General features: G+C 45.8%; 1 protein-coding gene across 1 annotated transcript in view; it reads left to right on the plus strand.

The window, feature by feature from the left end:
- Window positions 1–19,843, plus strand: part of slc35g1 (solute carrier family 35 member G1) — a 74,661-nt gene extending 54,818 nt beyond the window's left edge. The window contains exons 2-3 of the mRNA XM_085994807.1: window positions 8,760–8,940; window positions 14,754–19,843. Of these exons, the coding sequence (XP_085850933.1) occupies window positions 8,760–8,940; window positions 14,754–15,501 (929 nt within the window). The 3' untranslated portion in view covers window positions 15,502–19,843. The remainder of the gene's footprint in view (window positions 1–8,759; window positions 8,941–14,753) is intronic.
- The last annotated feature ends 225 nt before the right edge of the window (window positions 19,844–20,068 follow it).

Below are 20,068 nucleotides of genomic sequence, written 5' to 3' on the forward strand. Positions count from 1 at the left end.
ACTTTTTAATCATTTTACAGAGAGCGAAATAAAGATTGGGACATACACATGGGATTAAGGTAGAAGCTGAAATGTCATAAACAAACTTAATTTTTAAAAATTATTTTAGAAATCTAGGAATTTTTATCATAATGGGGAAATTTGATATTCCACAAATATAAGATTAGTTTTTCAGGGCCAGGGAGCTTATTCAGCAGCAATTATGACTTAGTAAGCAGCTAAAAAAATCAGTTTTACTTCATTCAACAAGGCTTAGCTTTTCTCAAAGGTTTTTACAGCGAGATTAGAGCATAAAAAGTGGAAGTTCACGTCAAATCAATGATTTTAATTGATTTCCATCTGCGAGGACTGCAACAGCGCACCCTATGGAAGAGCAGGGTGTCACTGACAGTAACTTCAGGATTTCTGCGTTTAAATGAGCATGTGTAAACTCCAGAAGTTGCTGTCAGTTTTACAGAGTAATGACGATGAGCACTGACAGTTTTGCCGTCATTACAACCGCAAATTCTGGGCCAATAAGACTAACGGGGAGAAATTGAGTACAGCCCCATTTGGGGCGCCAGCCTCGCCAGGGCGCTAAAAGTAGCGCCCCGGAAACATTCGTGCCCCCGCACCGGAAATTGAGTTGTTGCGCCCCAAAGGGAAGTGCGGCGCTACTGGAGGCGCCCCGCATCCCTCTTGGGGCGCTGCGAGTGAATATCGTGGCGCTACGTGCTGCAGCGCCACATACTGCGGCACGTCACGCTGCGGTATTGCAGGCCTTCCTCCCCTTAAAGGGGGGGGGGCCTTGTGCAGCACGATCTGGAGCCCAGCTGGGCCCCCGAGGATCGGGAGTGCAGGCAAAAGAGCCCGGCACCGAGGAGAAGTGCCGGGCTCTTGGAGCGCAGCCGGCACTCCGCAGGGGGGGGGAGGGTTCAGGAGGCCGGGGACAGGAGCGCAGGCAGGTGCTGGCAGGTGGCCAACAACAAAAATGGCCGCCCCGCACCTTGCCTTAAATTTGCGCCTCCCCGGCCGCAGATAGGCCCCCCTGAACCCGTCGGACATAGCGTCCGGCGGTAAATCAGGGGGCGCTGCCAAGTATCACGGCCGAGGCGTCAGCGGGGCGCTGCGCACACCGATGATGTCATCAGCAGCGGCGCAGCGCTAACGGTTAGCGCCACCACTAACGTCCTGCGGAATTTAGCGGGAGGCGTGGGCAGTGCCGCGCCCGGGCGCCAGTTGGCTTGTGACCCACTTAGCGCCCTCTTAAGGCGCTAACGGGTGGCACAACCTACTGAATTTCTCCCCCACAGTCTTTTAGTGGACAAAAGATGGTGGGAGCACATTTTCACCCACCATATTTACCTTAGGGCCCTAAAAGTTTAGCTGTTTTGTCACTTACCCTATGTAGAACTGAAACTCACTTTAAAATGCTTGGAACTTTCACTAAATATCAGCTGTCTTATAAAGAAGACTCTGAGGATTTGGGAGAGTGGAGTGCAGAAATAGGAAGAGAGGATTTTGAATAACTGACTTTGGATTGTTCTTGATCAGATGTTTTACTGTAAGACATAGTTGTAATCTATTTGTTTCATACATAATAAATGAATATGGGCACAAATATATCCAGTTTTCAAGATATTATTAAATGTTATTGTCATTCATAATATGGAAGCAATTGCAAAAACTGCTAGAATATTTGAGTAGATTTTAAAGTGTAGGAATTAACGAATTCCTACAAATAACGGAGATCAACACAAGAGAACAATTAAACAGGTCTTTACTCAATGGCGATGCCACGAGGACTGCCTGGGCAGCCCCGTGGTTTGCGACGTGAAGCCATTGCGTTTACCCGCGTTTTCCCACGCTCTTTAAGGGGCCACGCCCCATACATGCAAACTCTATATACAAAACACAGTAATGCCTAACACAATGGTACAGGTTTAGGCTGGTGTTAGAACATTGTTAAAGAGAATTATATACAGTTAGCCAGAGTCATTCAGTGATTCTGCCACAAAAGTACATTAGATTAAAAAATACAGCACTTAAACCTAAATATTGTATCTGGATACTGGTAATAAGAGGTGTAAGCAGCTAGTACAAATATTGGCATCATTACAGCCAGTGATTGGAAGATGGGCAAAAGATGGAGTTAAGAGATGATGTAATAGTTTCCATGAATAGATCTTGTTAAGATGGGTGGAGAAGCGACATTGTAAGTTTTTTTTGTTCGTTCCTGGGATGTGGGCGTCACTGGCAAGGCCAGCATTTATTGCCCATCCCTTATTGCCCTTGAGAAGGTGGTGGTGAGCTGCCTTCTTGAACTGCTGCAGTCCATGTAGTGAAGGTTTTCCCACAGTGCTGTTAGGGAAGGAATTTCAGAATTTTGACCCAATGGCGATGAAAGAACGGCGATATATTTCAAAGTCAGGATGGTGTGTGACTTGAAGGGGAACTTGGAGGTGATGTTGTTCCCATGCGCCTGCTGCCCTTGTCTTTCTAGGTGGTAGAGGTCGTGAGTTTAGGAGGTTCTGTCGCAGAAGCTTTGGCGAGTTGCTGCAGTGCATCTTGTAGATGGTACACACTGCAGACATGGTACGCCGGTGGTGGTGGGAGTGAATGTTTAAGGTGGTGGATGGGGTGCCACTCAAGTGAGCTGCTTTGTCCTGGATGGTGTCGAGCCTCTTAACTGTTGTTGGAGCTGTACTCATCCAGGCAAGTGGAGAGTATTCCATCACACTTCTGACTTGTGTCTTGTAGATGGTGGAAAGGCTTTGGGGAGTCAGGAGGTGAGACACTCGCTGCAGAATACCCAGCTTCTGACCTCTTGTTGCCACAGTATTTATGTGGCTGGTCCAGTTAAGATTCTGGTCAATGGTGAGCCCCAGGATGTTGATGGTGGGGGATTCGGCGATGGTAATGCCCGTTAAATGTCAAGGGCCGGTGGTTAGACTCTCTCTTGTTGGAGGTAGGCATTGCCTGGCACTTGTGTGGCGTGACTGTTACCTGCCACTTACCAACCCAAGCCTGAATGTCGTCCATGTCTTGCTGCATGCAGGCATGGACTGTTTCATTATCTGAGGAGTTGCGAATAGAACTGAACACTGTGCAGTCATCAGTGAACATCCCCACTTCTGACCTTATGATGGATGAAAGGTCATTGATGAAGCAGCTGAAGATGGATGGGCCTAGGACACAGCCTGAGGAACTCCTGCAGCGATGTCCTGTTGTGTTGCCTACCCAGTGTCAGGAGAAGGGCTATCTCGAGGCGGCTGGAGAGGAATTTTGAAAGGGAGGGGGTAAATCCAGTTGTCATGGTCTATGTCAGAACAAATGATTAAGTAGGAACAGGGAGGAAGTCTTGCTGAAGGAGTATCAGGAGTTACGAGTGAATTAAAAGGCAGGACCTCGAGGGTAATAATCTCTGGATTATTGCCCGAGCCACGTGCAAATTGGCATAGAAGCAGTCAGATTAGGAGAATTAACACGTGACTAAAGGGCTGGTGTGGGAAGGAGGGTTTCCGTTTCATGGGACACTGGCAGCAGTACTGGGACAGGAAGGAGTTGTACCGATGGGACAGGCTCCACCTGAACCGGGATGGGACCTGTGTCCTAGCGGAAAGGGTAAATAGGGAGGTGGCAAAGGCTTTAAACTAGTAAGATGGGGGGAGGGATCTACAAGAAATGAAACCAGCCTAAACATAAACAAAACAGGAAAGGGGAGCATAGGAAAGAGTAAAGTAAGGGAGGACATTGATGGCCAGGGAATAAATAGAGTTATAGAACAGGGGGGAGAAATTGGGTGGAGCCGCAAACGGGGCGTCAAGCTCGCCTGGGCGCCAGATTTTGCGCTGCAATCGGAGCAGCAGCGATCGCCAGAAATTCAGATTGAGCGCCCCAAGAGGGACACGGGGCGAGGCTCGAGGCGCTCCGCGTCCCTCTTAGGGCACTGAAACTGAATATCACAGCGCAATGTGCCGCAGCGCCACACGCTGCGGCACGGCGCGTTGCGGTACTGCAGGCCTTCCTCCCATTCTTAAGGGGGAGGGGCCTGCACCAGAGCGATCGCGAGTGCCGGCAAAAGAGCCCGGTACCGAGGAGAAGTGCCGGGCTCTCGGAAAGCAGCCGGCAATGCTGCGGGGGAGAACAGGAGGCTGGGGACGGAGGTGCTGGCAGGCGGCCGCTGAAAAAAAATGGCCGCCCCACACCTCCACCTTAATTTGTGCCACTGCCGCCACAGGTAGGCCCCGTGAACCAGGCGCGATTAGCGAGCGGCACTACAGTGGCGGTCGCTGCCAAATATCGCGATCGGGGCAGTAGCGGGGCGCTGCCCACCGAATTTCTCCCCCCAGGAGTTTAAAAAGATGGTTAAAAATAAAGTGAGAGGAACTGCTATTAAAAATGAATTAATCTGTACAGCAATGCACACAGTGTCTGTAATAAAACAGGGGAGCTGGAAGCAATCATGCATTGGCCTGTTTCTGTGCTGTATATTCTATGTAATCACAACCATCTTCCTTTGTGCCAGGTATGACTCCAGCCAGTGGAGAGTTTCCCCCCTGATTCCCATTGACTTCAGTTTTACTAGGGCTCCTTGATGCCACACTCAGTCAAATGCTGCCTTTGATGTCAAGGGCAGTCACTCTCACCTCGCCTCTGGAATTCAGTTCTTTTGTCCATGTTTGGACCAAGGCTGTAATGAGGTCTGGAGCCGAGTGGTCCTGGCGGAACACAAACTGAGCATCAGTGAGCAGGTTATTGGTGAGCAAATGCCGCATGATAGCACTGTCGACGATACCTTCCATCACTTTGCTGATGATTGAGAGTAGACGGATAGGGTGGTAATTGGCCGGATTGGATTTGTCCTGTTTTTTGTGGACAGGACATATCTGAATAGTTTTCCACATTGTTGGGTAGATGCCAGTGTTGTAGCTGCACCAGAACGGCTTGGCTAGAGGCGCGGCTAGTTCTGGAGCACAAGTCTTCAGCACGACAGTGGGTGGTTGTCGGGGCCCATAGACTTTGCTGTATCCACTGTGCTCAGCAGTTTCTTGATATCGTCCCCAACAAGCTGGCCACCAAACTCCACACTCTTGGCCTGAACACTTCCCTTTGCAACTAGACCCTGGACTTTCTAACAAACAGACCCCAGTCTGTCAAATTAGGTGACCACACCTCTTTCCCCCCCCCCCCCACCCCCCCCCCTTGACCCTGAACACGGGGGCCCCACAAGGATGTGTGCTGAGCCCCCTCCTCTACTCCCTCTTCACCCACGACTGTGTGGCTGTTCATGGTTCCAACACCATCATCAAGTTTGCGGATGATACCACGGTGGTAGGCCAGATCACCAACAACGATGAGTCAGCCTACAGGGAGGAGGTCCAGCATCTCGTGAAGTGGTGCGCCGATAACAACCTGGCCCTTAACATCAAGAAAACCAAGGAAATCATTGTGGACTTCAGGAAGTCTAAAGGCGGAAGTCACACCCCCATCCACATCCATGGGGCTGTGGTGGAAAGGGTGGACAGCTTTAAGTTCCTCGGAGTCCACATCACGGAAGGCCTCTCCTGGTCCCTCAATACCTCCTCTTTGGTGAAGAAGGCCCAGCAGCGCCTATATTTCCTAAGGAGGCTGAAGGGATGTAACCTGTCACCCCTGATCCTCTCTAACTTTTACCGCTGCACAATAGAGAGCATCCTGATGAACTGTATCACAGTATGGTATGGCAGCTGTAGCTACTATGACCGGAAAGCCCTGCAGCGGGTAGTCAAAACTGCCCAACGCATTACTGGCACCCGGCTACTGACCATAGAGAACATATACCAGAAACGCTGTTTACGGAGGTCACTGACCATCATCAAAGCCCCTACCCACCCCAGCCACAGTCTGTTCGCCCCCCTGCCATCTGGGAGACGCTACTGATGCATTCGCACCCGAACGACCAGATTTAGGAACAGCTTCTTTCCCAGGGCTGTCATCCTACTGAACTCCACAAATAAACTCTAAAGCCTGCACATCTGCCAATGCACTTTATTATGTTTATGTTAATATATTACAAGCCAAATGAATGTTGAATGTTTAAATGTCTTAATCTAAATGTACACTCTCGGGAGCCGCAAGCCTACATTTCGTTGTACTGCACTTGTGCACTAACAATGACAATAAAGTTGATTATTATTATTATTATTTATTATATCATGTGGAGTGAATCGAATTGGCTGAAGACTGGCTTCTATGATGGTGGGGACCTCAGAAGGAGGCTGAGATGAATCATCCACTCGGCACTTCTGGCTGAAGATGGTTGTAAATGCTTCAGCCTTGTCTTCTGCACTCGCGTGCTGGGTTCCGCCATCATTGAGGATGGGGATATTCATGGAGCCTCCTGTTTTGTTTAATTGTCCAACACCATTCACGACTGGATGTGGCAGGACTGCAGAGCTTTGATCTGATTCGTTGGTTGTGGGATCGCTAGTAAGGGAATAATTGAGGAAAAGGGAGACAGCAGGAACAATAGTAATGATGAGGCAATGTAATCCTTTCCTAAATACCAGTGGTTAGTAGTTCATTGTGCATAGTCATGTTGCAAGCTGTGGAGCAAGAAATATAGAATGGAGGAAGTTGCAATCTGTTAATTGTGGGGGATTCCCAAGAGAGGGTGTAGCTATGAGTAATTTCCTTGAGAGCTGAGAGAGACTCCAGAGACTTGAACACTTCAGTGCAGTGCTGTGTGAGTGCTGCACTATTGTATTTCGGATGAGATGTTAAATCGAGTTCCCGCCGGTTTTCTCAGGTAGATATAAAAGATTCCATGGCACTATTCTAAGAAGAGCAGGAGAGTTCTCCCAGTAACCTGGCCAACAATCATCTCTCCATCCACATCACTAAAACAGATTATCCGTCATTCATTTTATTGCTTTGTGGGACCTTGCTGTGCGTAAATGGGCTGCTGCATTACCACCGTGTCTACAATTCAAAAGTACCCCATTGGCTGTAAAGTGCCTTGGGACGTCCTCAAGTCATGAAAAGCGTGTCATAACTTCCTTTCTTCCTTTCCTTTCTTTCATCCCCTACCTCCCTTTCTGTTGTGTTTGTACCGCTATACACAACTACATAAAATAATAAAGCAGCAGAGACTGAGAGTAACTTCAAGTGATCTTTACTGGTTAACTGGAACTTCGGCACTGACTATACAAATCGATACGCGTCTGTTATATACGCTCGCAACTAAGGATGTACATCCGTAAAACAAAGTAGTCCCTTCAATGTTGTATACATTACACTTTCTTCCCTCTGTTCCTCCCTCCATCCCTCCTAAAATGACTGAAGTTATCACAAGCTATGATGTGTATTCTATTCCACGTATCACACATCCCAAGATCTTATTTGCCTTATTTACCACTCCCGTGCGCTGTGCAGACAATTTCAACAATACAACACCCCCAAATCATTTGACTGTTGAATGCCAGACAAACACCAATTAGGTTAAAACTGTAAATAAGTTCAACGGACACACAATTGAGAGGCTTCCTGAAACTCTCTTGGGATTTCTTTTTAAAGTTTCTGTCGGGTTTAGGATCGTTCACCAGTATTTGTCAGTTGTCTTACTTTCAGCAACTGTTCTGTGTGCATTACTTGGTCAGTTCTGTAGCAGTTAATGTGCAACATGCTTTATTAGGTTATGAAATCAACTTGGTAAATATAGAGGAATATTGTGATGTTAAAATGTGTATCTGTTTTTAAATGTAGAATTCTTTCATAGAGAAAAGTAGCAAGAAAGTTGTAGCCTCTTAACAGTGGCATTGAAGTCCAGACTTTGTTAAGTGGTTTCAGTGTAGCTCCGAGACCAGAATGAAACCAGAGAGAAGCCAAGACACCCACACACTGGGTTTGATCCCACATGGAGTGTAACTCTGTACAGATCGGGTCTCTTTTTAAACTTAACTTGGAGTTGATTTAAATGTTAAGAGTGTGGGTGTGCCTGCCCATGCTCCCTTAAACATTTAAGTTTTACTGGCTGGGAGGGGAGCTCTGGCTTGGAGAACTGCAATTGGAGTCGGGCAGTAGAAATGAGGTACTGCCTGACTGGAGTCCATCTCCGTATAAATGTACTGTAAAATTACTATTTACAATGCATATATTAATTATGCTGATAGGGTTAGATGAAGTATAGTGGGAGGAGGTTCGTGTGGAACATAAACATTGGCATAGTCCAGTTGGGCCGAATGGCCTGTTCCTGTCCTGTGCTGTGCTGACACCATTCAGGACAAAGCAGCCCGCTTGATTGGCACCCCATCCACCATCTTAAACATTCACTCCCTCCACCACCAGCGTACCGTTGCCGCAGTGTGTACCATCCACAAGATGCACTGCAGCAACTCACCAAGGCTTCTTTGACAGCTACTCCCAAACCCTCGACCTCTTCCACCTAGAAGGACAAGGCCAGCAGGCGCATGGGAACACCACCACCTCCAAGTTCCCCTCCAAGTCACACACCATCCTGAATTGGAAATATATCGCCGTTCCTTCATCGTCGCTGGGTCAAAATTCTGGAACCCCCTCCCTAACATCACTGTGAGAGTACCTTCACCACATGGACTGCAGCGGTTCAAGAAGGCGGCTCACCACCATCTTTTCAAGGGCAATTAGGGATGGCCAATAAATACTGGCCTTTCCAGCGACGCCCACATCCCATGAAGGAATAAAAAAATTCTATGATACTCCTACATTGTAGCTGTTATTGCTAAAATATTTTGGTAAATTAGTTTTCTTCTTCCTTTCAGCAACAGAGAAGAAGCCTGAATGGGTGGGCCTTGGTTTATGCTACGCGTTGTTGTCCTGTGTATTCTTTTCAGCCGTTTCACTCTTGGTGAAGAAAATCGAAGGAGTTCACGCTCTGGAAATCAGTGGGCTTCGATGTTTATTTCAGTGGATATTTACATGTCCCATCATTATATACAATGAGTAAGTACAAAATAAGCATCTTGTGGCTTGCTATATATTGCATGTATTATGTTTGGAGTTACCATAGCATAAAGTAATGCATATGTGAAAAAGTGTGTAATTTGTGTAACAACTATTAAAAGGGGCGTGTTATTAATTTCACAACCCTCAAGATTCCATAAATTACCACGTTGTCCCTTTCAATTCCCATGAATATAAAGTTTGTTATATTTGTTTACCTGCACTGCATACCTGTGCAGCTATCAAATTCAACCAATTTGATTGGTTAGCAGCAAACTGAGACTTTAACTGCTAAAGCATCAATTGGTTCTGAATTGTTTGCATCTGTGTGTAATGTTCCTTTAGACAACGTTAATCTTTTATCTTCATATCTCTTAACCGGTATGTAATCCAAAGCTCTCCTGATGCATTACTGGAGTAATTGTTCTGACTGGGTAATTTATGCTTTAGCAGCTAAAGTCTTAGTTTGCAACTAACCGATCAAATTAGTTGAATTTGATAGCTGCACAGGTATAAATTGTAGGTAATCTGTGGTAATTAAGATCCCATGACACTATTTCGAAGAAGAGCAGGGGAGAGTTCCCTGGTGTCCTGGCCAATATTTATTCTTCAATCAGCATCATTTGGGGAAAAAAATGATTACAGGTAGACTACCCTTTATCCGAACTTCCGAAAACCGAAACCCTCTAGCGTAAGTCGTGCGCATGACTTACGCTGAACGAAAAAACCTTCGGTTTTTAGAGGGTTTCGGTTTCGGAAGTTCGGATAAACGGTAAGTCGTGCGCACGGACCTCCGCCGACCCCCCCCGCCGACCCCGACCCCCCCCCCCCTCCCCGCGGACCCCCGCCGACCCCGACCCCCACCGACTTACGCTGAGCGTCAGCGTAAGTCGTGTGCACGACCCCCCGCGGACCCCCGCGGACCCCCCCCCCCCCGCCGACCCCGACCCCCCCCCCCCCCGCGGACCGACCCCGCCGGCACCGACCCCCCCCGCGGACCCCCGCCGACCCCGACCCCCACCGACTTACGCTGAGCGTCAGCGTAAGTCGTGTGCACGACCCCGCGCCGACCCCCGCGCCGACCCCGACCCCCCCCCCCCCCCCCGCGGACCGACCCCGCCGGCACCGACCCCCCCCGCCCCCCCGCGGACCCCCGCCGACCCCGACCCCCACCGACTTACGCTGAGCGTCAGCGTAAGTCGTGCACACGACCCCCCTGCCCGGCCCCGACCCCCCCGCGGACCCCCGCCGGCCCCGACCCCCGCCGACCCCCCCCCCCCCCCCCCCCCACCGACCCACCTTCCGAAATCCGAAATTCTCCGAAAACCGAAACACGGCTGGTCCCAAGGTTTTCGGATAAAGGATAGTCTACCTGTATCTGGTCATGACCTCGTTGCTGTTTGTGGGATCTTGCTGTGTGCAATTTGGCTGCTGCGCTTCCTACATTACAACAGCAACTAGACTTCAAATGTGCTTCATTGGCCCTGAACTCGCATCTTTCTCTAGTTTCTTTCTATCTCCCCTTATGCCCTCTCAAAGCTCATCTTGTCCATGAGACCCACCTCCTGCTCCCTCGACCCTATTCCAAGCAAATTGCTGACCACCCAACTTCCCTTCCTGGCTCCCATGTTAGCTGATATTGTTAATGGTTCTCTCTCCTCAGATACTGTCCTCCTCCCCTTCAAATCTGTTGTCATCTCCCCTCTCCTCAAAAAATGAACCCTTGACCCCACTGACCTTGCAAACTACCGCCCCATCTCCAACCTCCCTTTCCTCTCCAAAGTCCTTGAACGTGTCGTCGCCTCCCAAATCCATTCCCACCTTTCCCAAAAATCCATGTTTGAATCCCTCCAATCAGGATTCCACCCCTGCAACAGTACTGAAACGGCTCTCATCAAAGTCACAAATGACATCCTATGTGACTGTGATCGTGGTATACTGTCCCTCCTCGTACTTCTCAACCTGTCTGCAACCTTTGACACGGTTGACCACTCCATCCTTCTCCAATGCCTCTCCTCCGACGTCCAGCTGGGTGGGACTGCACTCGCCTGGTTCCATTCTAATCTATCCAGTCGTAGCCAGAGAATCACCTGCAATGGCTTCTCTTCCTGCGCCCATTATCTCTGGTGTCCCCCAAGGATCTATCCTTGGGCCCCTCCTATTTCTCATCTACATGCTGCCCCTCGGTGACATCATCTGAAAACACAGCATCAGTTTCCACATGTACGCTGATGACACCCAGCTCTACCTCACCGCCACCTCTCTCGACCCCTCCACTGTCTCCAGACTGCTTTTCCGACATGAGCAGAAATTTCCTCCAACTAAATATTGGGAAGTCTCTCTCTCTCTCTCTCTCTCTTAATGGAATAGCTGAATCTGGAAGTAACAAAGGCATGGTTGAGAGTTTCACGAGCACAGGGGCTGAAGTAGGATAGAATCGGGGGTAAAGATACAGAGTTTGTGGTGGGGGCCGAAGACAAAGGCTTTGGTCTTCCCATTATTTAACTGGAGGAAATTGCGGCTCACCTGAGACTGGATGTTGGGCCACACCGAGGCAGTGGAGAGGATGAGAGAGGTGATGCATAGGTGGAGCTGGGTGCCGTCAGCATACATGTGGAAGCTGACCCTATGATGTTGGCAAGGGACAGCATGTAAATGAGGAATTGGAGGGGCCTAAGGACAGATCCTTGGGGACTCCAGAGGTAACGGTGCAGTGATTGCCATTCATAATCTTGCAATAAAGCCACGTTACTGCTCCTTAGACTTTCTGGAAAACTCTGGAGTGTGTAGCTTCTTTTATTGCCTACTTTGGTCTTGTCATATTCTACAAATTCGTCCCCTTCAGAAACACAATTATAACACTCCTGGGGGGAGGTTTTCACTGGCTCCACAGGTGTAAATAAGGTGGGATTGCCTCAAAAATTGCAGTGGGAAAACTTACCGCCTTGTACTGCTCCCCATCCAGCTGACACCATCCTGAAAGAGGCCTAATGGAAGTGCTCCTCTGGGCTCCACAAGAATAATGTGGGCCACCACCACCCCAGGCTCCCACCCTAACCCCCACCCCACACCATGACCTCTGCGTTCGCCCATCCCCCTGGCATACCTTGCTGCTGGGTTGAAGCCCTGAGTCATGGCAAGAAGCCTGTTGTCTGTCACAAATATGGTTATGAGGCCCGATCCTCGAGATGGACTTGTCCTCCCGCCGGCCCCATCAGGCGGGCAGCTGGTGCGCTCCACCAGTCGACCCACCGATAGTTAAAATCGAACCCTGTTGTCTGCTGCTGTTATCCTGCAGTACTCTGCAGCACCACATGGTGGCAGATCCCTTCTTACACAAGGGCAGGTTTTTAGAGATCTGCTACAGAATGACAAACTCGGTTCTGTGAGTCATTCAGAACTAACTGTAAATTTATTCCAACAGTTGACGGGGGCAAGGAATTAGTTCTTCTCGAATGTTGAGAAGTTTTACTGATGCAAGGTCATATAGTGTAGGCTGGTATTCCCTGGAATGTAGTAGGTTAAGGGGTGATTTTGATTGAGGGTTTTTAGGATTTTGAAAGAAATTGATATGGTAGATAGAGAGAAACTTTCTCCGCTGGTGGGGGAGTCTAGGACAAGGGAATATAACCTTAAAATCAGAGCCAGGCCATTCAGGAGAGAAGTTAGGAAACAATCTTCATGCAAAGAGTGGTAGAAGTGTGGAATTCTCACCCACAAAAAGCAGTAGATGCTAGCTCAATTAATAATGTAAATCTGAGATCGATAGACTTTTGCTAGACAAGGTTCTAAAAGGATATGGAGCCAAGGCGGGTATATGGAGTTGGGTACAGACCAGCCATGATCTCATTAAATGGCAGAACAGGCTCGAGGGGCTGAATGGCTACTCCTGCTCTTATGTTTGTCTTATGGTTTTTATGTGTTGATCTATTAGCTGAATATTCAGTCGAGAGTCCCCATCCTTTACTCACTTCACCATTCGGAACTGCTATAACTGCTTCTCTCAGCATTTTCAACATTCCAACTTCCATTCCACATTCCTTAGACCATGCTTAGAACTCCTACATTTTATCTTTTGACTGAACATCTCATCAGTTCTGAGACAGCCCATTCCTACAGAAACTTTAAGTGCTTCTGAGCAAGCTTCTCCCATTCCTTTAGTCTCTAACTGTTTCTGTACCAGTTTCTCATCCTTGGCTTTTTTCTCCAAATTAATGAGCAACACCTCAGAGCTCAGACTGTTCTTTCATTAGCCCAAGGCCACTGTCTTTTTGTTTCTGCTTCTGTTCCAAGTTCTGTGTATGTTTCTGTTTCTGTAGGCACCCTTTTTCCAGCGCCTTTTCTAACTGTAGTCTGCCCACCTCAACTTCTAAGCTGTGCACTTTATCTTCCAATTCCTCTCTTGCATCACACATTTGCGCCACAGCTTTGTGACTAGCCAGGAAGGAATTAGTAGCTTGCGCAGTGTGGACCCTGACTACATCAAACTCCTCTTTAAGCTTCTCTCTTTCTGCCTTCAAGACCCTATTTTCAGCCTGTGTCTGAGCGTGCTTTCTCCACAAAGCACCTATACCCAGACAAAGCCCTTGCAATAGGTATGCTCTCTGTCTCCTTTCATTTTGTTTCTGTTGAAACTGGAACATTACTATCTTTTTGTCTCTACAGGCACACATTCTCCAGTGCCTGCTCAATCTCCTCCCAGCTCCCATTTAAAATTTCCTTGGAAAACTGTAAGGACCCCCCCGTTATTTTTAAACCAGTCAGAAATTTTCAAAGGGACCAACTTGGTCAAGAAACCAACTATTTTGTCTGATTCCATCCCATTCCCTAGATCGCGGTTCCCAGGAGATAGTTATAGCTACTATCGGTATTAATCCATACTCACCATCCGCATATTCGTTGGATGAGTTCACGGCACCAAATCTTAAGCAACTTCCTTTCTCCTCTGGTTCACAACAACACGTTTCGCGTAAGCACGAGAACAGACTTTATTGATACACAGTAAAAAGGTGGTTGGCCTGTAACTGTATACAGAGAGTGGATATTCAGTTTCTCTGCCTTTCGAGCACGCTCTGAGATACTGTTGAAAACCATGCTCCTTTACACACCATATTTTGACCACATCAAAGGAAAATGTCGAAATGACATATCTATTCCCTAAATCCTCTGAAAACAGACTATCTATGTAAACAGTTTGCAATTGTTTACCTCAGAACCACTTCCCTTAAAAAAGACTTCCTTTACCTAATGTTATCTTTAACAAATGGGCTTGCTACCCCTGTTTTATTACCCTAAAACTAAACCACTCATGGGTGACGTCATTACTAACACTTATTCCCTTACACAAGCACTTTACATTTCAGAAAACAAGCAATGCCTTCTCTTCACGACACTTTAAAGTCATCCTGTTTATATCGGAAAGCCTGTTGCTCTAAGATATAAAGAAGTTCGACTGTTAAAATTTTAACTCCCCAAGATGTCCAACATACATCTCTCCAGATGTCTAACAGTGGGGTTTGGAATTAAGATGGGGAGAGGGTTGGGGGAAAATGATTGGATGATTCCACGTCGCCCACCGGGCGCAGTGCATGTAGGGAAGCTGTGGGTGGCATTCCCTCACGATCGTTTGTCCATTCATTTGTAAACGAATGGGAAAATTGGCCCTTGTACGTAAAGCTAAGCCACAAAATATTTCCTACTTCATCTCTTTTAACTACATTAAGAAACCGAAAGTAAAATAAAATGTATTATGGGTAAGAAAAACACTTGCACTAAATTTTAACACTTTAAAAATCTGTCAAATTGCTTTGCAGACTAGACATTCTGGGACCAAAGGGCCTAAGATATTTGCTTTTCATGCGAGGGCTCCTTGGTGCTTCAGCCATGATGCTGCTTTTCTATGCCATTCAACAGATGCCTTTGGCCGACGCCACTGTTATTCTATTTAGTAACCCGGTCTTCGTCACCATATTTGCATGGATTTTTCTGAAGGAAAGATGCACTTTGTGGGATCCTGTCTTCACCGCCTTTACTTTAGCTGGGGTAATCCTTATCGCCAGACCACCGTTTCTCTTTGGCGCTCGTGCTTCTGGGTTTGAAAGCGACTACAAGAATCATATCAAGGGAACTGTCGCTGCTTTCGGAAGCGCAATCTGTGCTGCATTGACGCTGATCGTGATCCGGAAAATGGGAAAATCCGTAAATTATTTCCTTTCCATCTGGTACTACTCAGCGATTGGATTAGTTCTGTCCGTGATTGTGATCTCAATCATTCAGGAATGGAGCCTGCCCTTCTGTGGTGTGGATCGAGCCTTTATAATCCTGATCGGCATCTTAGGGGTAGGAGGTCAGACCTTTCTCACCAAAGCTTTGCAGATAGAGAAAGCTGCACCCGTGGCTCTTATTAAGACAACAGAAGTGGTCCTGGCCTTTATATTGCAGTATTTATTCCTCAATCATTCCCCTACCTGGTGGAGTTTGGGAGGAGCACTTTGTGTGACAGTTGGCACCACTGGAGTTGCTATCCGTAAATGGTACAACAGCACCAGAAAGGCAAAATGAAGTCAGAATTAACCCTGGCCTATTATGTTTTGAAATTAAGTGGAGGGTCTACTCAGGAACATAGTTGAAATTTGAATGTAGTTGCTGGTAGAACACTTAAACAACTCGTTAATGGGCAAGGGTGGTCGATGACTTGCTTTCTGAATACACTGACTAAATACTCATACCCTTAACTAAGATTTTCTCAGGATGATGCAGTAATTAGTAAGTGTAATTATTTAAATTGTGCATTTAAAAAAAATAATTTTTAAAGTATCAAAATAAAAAAATGTGATATTTTATACTTCTGACAGATGAAACCCAGCTGCGACAGGGTTGTCTAAGTAACAGCGTATGAGATTTTGCACTATATACTAACTTCAGAAAATGACTTTCATGCTCTTTCAGCGTTAAGAAACTGACCTTGAAAACTATGTGGGAGCCAGTCGTGGCTCAGTAGTAGCACTGTCACCTCTGGGTCAGACGGTCATGGAACCAAGCCTCCCTCCAGAGACTTGAGCTCCTAATCTAGGCTGACACTCCAGTACTGAGGGAGTGCTGCACTGTCAGTGGTGCCGTCTTGTGGATGAGACAATTAACTGAGGCCCTGTTTGCTCTCTCATGTGGACGTAAAAGATCCCACAGCACTATTTAAAGAAGAGCAGGCGAGTTCTCCTGGTGTCCCGGTCAACATTTAACCCTCAACCAGCATCACCAAAACAGATTATCTGCTCATTTATCTCATTGCTGTTTGTGAGACCTCACTGTGTGCAAATTGGCTGCCGCCAATGACTACACTTCAGAAGTAAGTCATTGGTTGTGAAGCGCTTTGGAACGTCCTGAGGTCATGAAAGGTGCTCTATAAATGCAAGTTATTTCTTTCTTCGTATCCTGATGAGGGCTCTGGAACAATACTGATCACAAGTACTTGTGAACGATTGTTTCATAACGCTCTGTTTACTCGGTTTCTAAAGCCGCGCTTTAGCCTTTTCTGTTTAGATGTGTGATTTTATACAATTATAATTAAGTACAGAATTATCTATTCTAAAAATGTTTAATAAAAGTTCTGAATGTTCTCATTTTCAACAGTTTTAAAAAAGCTTCAGTACAGCAGACGTTAGAAGGTGAAATATGATTACAGTTTAATCTAGAGTAACCAAGTTAATTTAGTTTACACAATGCAGTCATTCTGCACATGTTTAACAGTTAACCAGCAAGGTATGATATAAATGGACTGATTATAAAATTAATGACTGAAGGTGCTAACGCACAAGCCTTCTATAGCACGTCGTAAACAGTAACCAGAAGTGCTGAGTACACAATTGTTAAGTTCCAGCTTTCTCCATATAGAGCACGAAACGCCATCACAACAATACAGCATACAGTGCCTTCGAAATAATGAATCAGGCCACCGTGGCCCACATAGAAAAAGGCGGTTGACTTTGCAAAAGAGTATTTCACTACTCTTGGCCAATTCTGTAACTATCTTTTGTAGCAAACACCAAAATGTGCACATGGAGGGTCAACTTATAATATTGAAAACAATTATTATATTTATACTTAAATACTTGCACTAAATTGCTGGTTATTTATTTCTTCTAATGTTAAATAACCTCAGTTCATAGAATATGAAAGTTTTGTATAAATTGCAACAATATATGAAGGATTCAAAGTGCTAAAGGACTTAAAAGTACCTCACAATTGTTTTGCCATTTTTTTTTCCAATTTGAAATGATCCTACCAATGAGCTAGCAATGACTGGGTTTGACATTATCGTACAGATGCTTAACACATTATATCATATTCCTTGCTCCACTATTTATAATGGAAGTGTTAATCCTTTAAAATAAACAAGGTAATACCTCCATTAAAATAGCAGTGAGAGGAATTTGATACGAGTTCGCTCAGTAATTTCCAGGTTTTGGTCTCCTGTCATCATCTGCCACAAACGAATTCAAGTACAGGCTAAGCTAGAAAATGGTTCCCATATTTAGGAGATAGAGGAGAGGTATGTGATGAACTTGTGAAGAGGAGCAAGGTTTTAGGATTCTGAATTCACCAAAGAATATAGATGTGCTGTCAAATATCCAGCCATATAGAGTAATTAAGTGTTCTTACATGACCACAGTTTGTGGGCTAAATATCAGTGGTTAGTTTGCAGTGGATTTTGTTGTACGCACCTTTTGACTGTTGAACTATTTACTGGCGTTACTAGTCAAGACTTTGACTTTCCACAATTACATTTAAAAACCACGAATCCCACAAGAGATTTTTTCCAACTCAGTTTTGTGTTTTTTCCCTTTCTCTCTCATTTGCTTTTATCCTTAGCTCCTTTTATTTTATGTTCCTCTCTTTTTCCTGCCCTGCATGTCATTGTTCTTTTTCACCGTTGTAGTTGAACCACCAGTTTTTACTTGTTTTTGTTGGCCCTGCCTCCTGGCTGCCTTTTCCATTTCCTCTGCCACACTGTTTCTGATAAGTTTCATGTTGCACGTGGCTTCAAACACTGCCTTCCTCCAATTCTGGCCTCTTGCGCATCCTCGATTTTCATCGCTCCACCATTGGCGGCCTTGCCATCAGTTGTATAGGCCCAAGCTCTGAAATTCCCTCCCTAATCCTCTCTGCCTCTCAACCTCTCTCTCCTCCTTTAAGTCACTCGTTAAACCTACCTCTTTTGTCAAGCTTTTGACCACCTGTCCTAAAGGCTCAGTCTCAAATTTTGTCTGATAATCGCTCCTATGAAGCGCCTTGGGACTTCTTACTATGTTAAATGTGCTATATAAATACAAGCTGTTGTTCTTGCCTGCCTCTCTTTCACGGTCGAGTCCGTGCCCAGGTGGCCTTAGAGAGGGAACATGTAGGCTTGGGGCCTTCCAATACCGGTGGGCACTGCAGGGAATAATGTCTATTGCCACCAATAATACTATGATTTAAATTATGAGGTTATTTAAGTTTGATTAGATTTTATGTTCAATTATGAGTGGTGCCTCCTCAGTTTGAGGGGCCACTTGTGCCTTTCTGTTAGTGACACTGGGGCAACCCAGCGTCAATCCTATTGGTTCATTTAAAATAGGCAACTTTCAACTTTAGATAAAATCAGTCATCATCTGATTTTATTTAAATATTTTTCCCCAGTGAATAATCAGCCAAATCCAACATGGCTACAGTGTGGGGCCGATCTTCATCGTTGGCAGTGGTGGAAAACTGGCCGCCCATTATACAGTCTGTCTGATTTTCCTTTCCATTTAAGTCATGGAAAGGAAATTTGGACTGGGTCTATAATGGGTGGCCGATCCGCATGGATTCTGTGATCTGATTTGTCTGTGTTAACCACGTGATACTGTTTGAATGGCCAGCACAGACCAACCAGCAATGGAAAGAGATGCTACAGCCATATATCTGTGGGGTTGGGGGGGGGGGGGTCATAATTACAAGATAGTCAATAATAAATCCACCAAGGAATTCAGGAGAAACATCTTTACCCAAAGAGTGGTTAGAATGTGGAACGTGCTACCACAAGGAGTAGTTGAGCTGATTAGCATAGATGCATTTAATGGGAAGCTAGGTAAACACACGAGGGAGAAAGGAATAGAAGGATATGCTGATAGGGTTAAATGAAGTAGGGTGGGAGGAGGCTCATGTGGAGCATAAACACCGGCATAGACCAGTTGGGTCGAATGGCCTGTTCCTGTGCTGTAAATTCTATGCAATATCTGCAATTGTATAGTCAGACAATCTTACAGATACATAACATTTATTGATCCTAGCACATCTAAGCTAGCATATCAGGGTGGACACAAAGGAGTGAGGAAGAGGATGGGCTTGAGTGAAAATGGGGGGTGAGGTCGATCAGAGTGGGATTCTCAGTGAGAGACCATGGAGACGCATGGGGCCTGAGAGCAGGACTGGGAAACTGAACCGAGCATAGGGGAGCAGAGAACAATATGGCTGCATGGTGTGTTTTTGTGGAAATGATTGGTCTGTGCTGACCATGTGACTGATGGGAAGCTCTTCAACATCACACACCCACTACAATTTTACAATATTACAGTCTTATACAAAAGATACAAAGCTTTTAATACAGTAATAATATAGTTTGCTAACTTTCAGTCCTGATAATGAAAGTTATTTTAAGGTATTTCCAAGAGTTTGTTTTTAATTAATATATTTTCAAAAAATATTTTTGAGGAAAATGTGATGTATTTTCACTTAATGCAGTTTGTGAGAAGACTTTATATTTGAATAAAACTTTTCAATACGAGAAGCCTATTTCTAATTACTGGGCATAAATACCTGTAATAAAATGTGTTTGTGTGTATTTTCTCAATAAAAATGGAACATTTATAATGGACATTATGTGGTTCATTTGGTTGTTTTATTTGTGGAACGGTATCACATGGTTGGAATGTTTCTTCTTCAGACGTTCTGTAATATCACATTTCCTTGCCATTGTAGCATTTGTATTCTGCTCCTCCCTCTGCATCACTCCCTCTATTTTAGCTTTGTGACCTTAGAAGTTAAACCACCTCTCTGGATTGTTCAGCAGCATAGGAACAGGAGTAGGCCATCTAGCCCCTCAAGCCTGTTC

This window comes from Somniosus microcephalus, chromosome 8, assembly GCF_052327205.1.
Source record: "Somniosus microcephalus isolate GS21.2 chromosome 8, FLI_Smic_1.0, whole genome shotgun sequence".
NCBI lineage: Eukaryota > Metazoa > Chordata > Chondrichthyes > Squaliformes > Somniosidae > Somniosus > Somniosus microcephalus.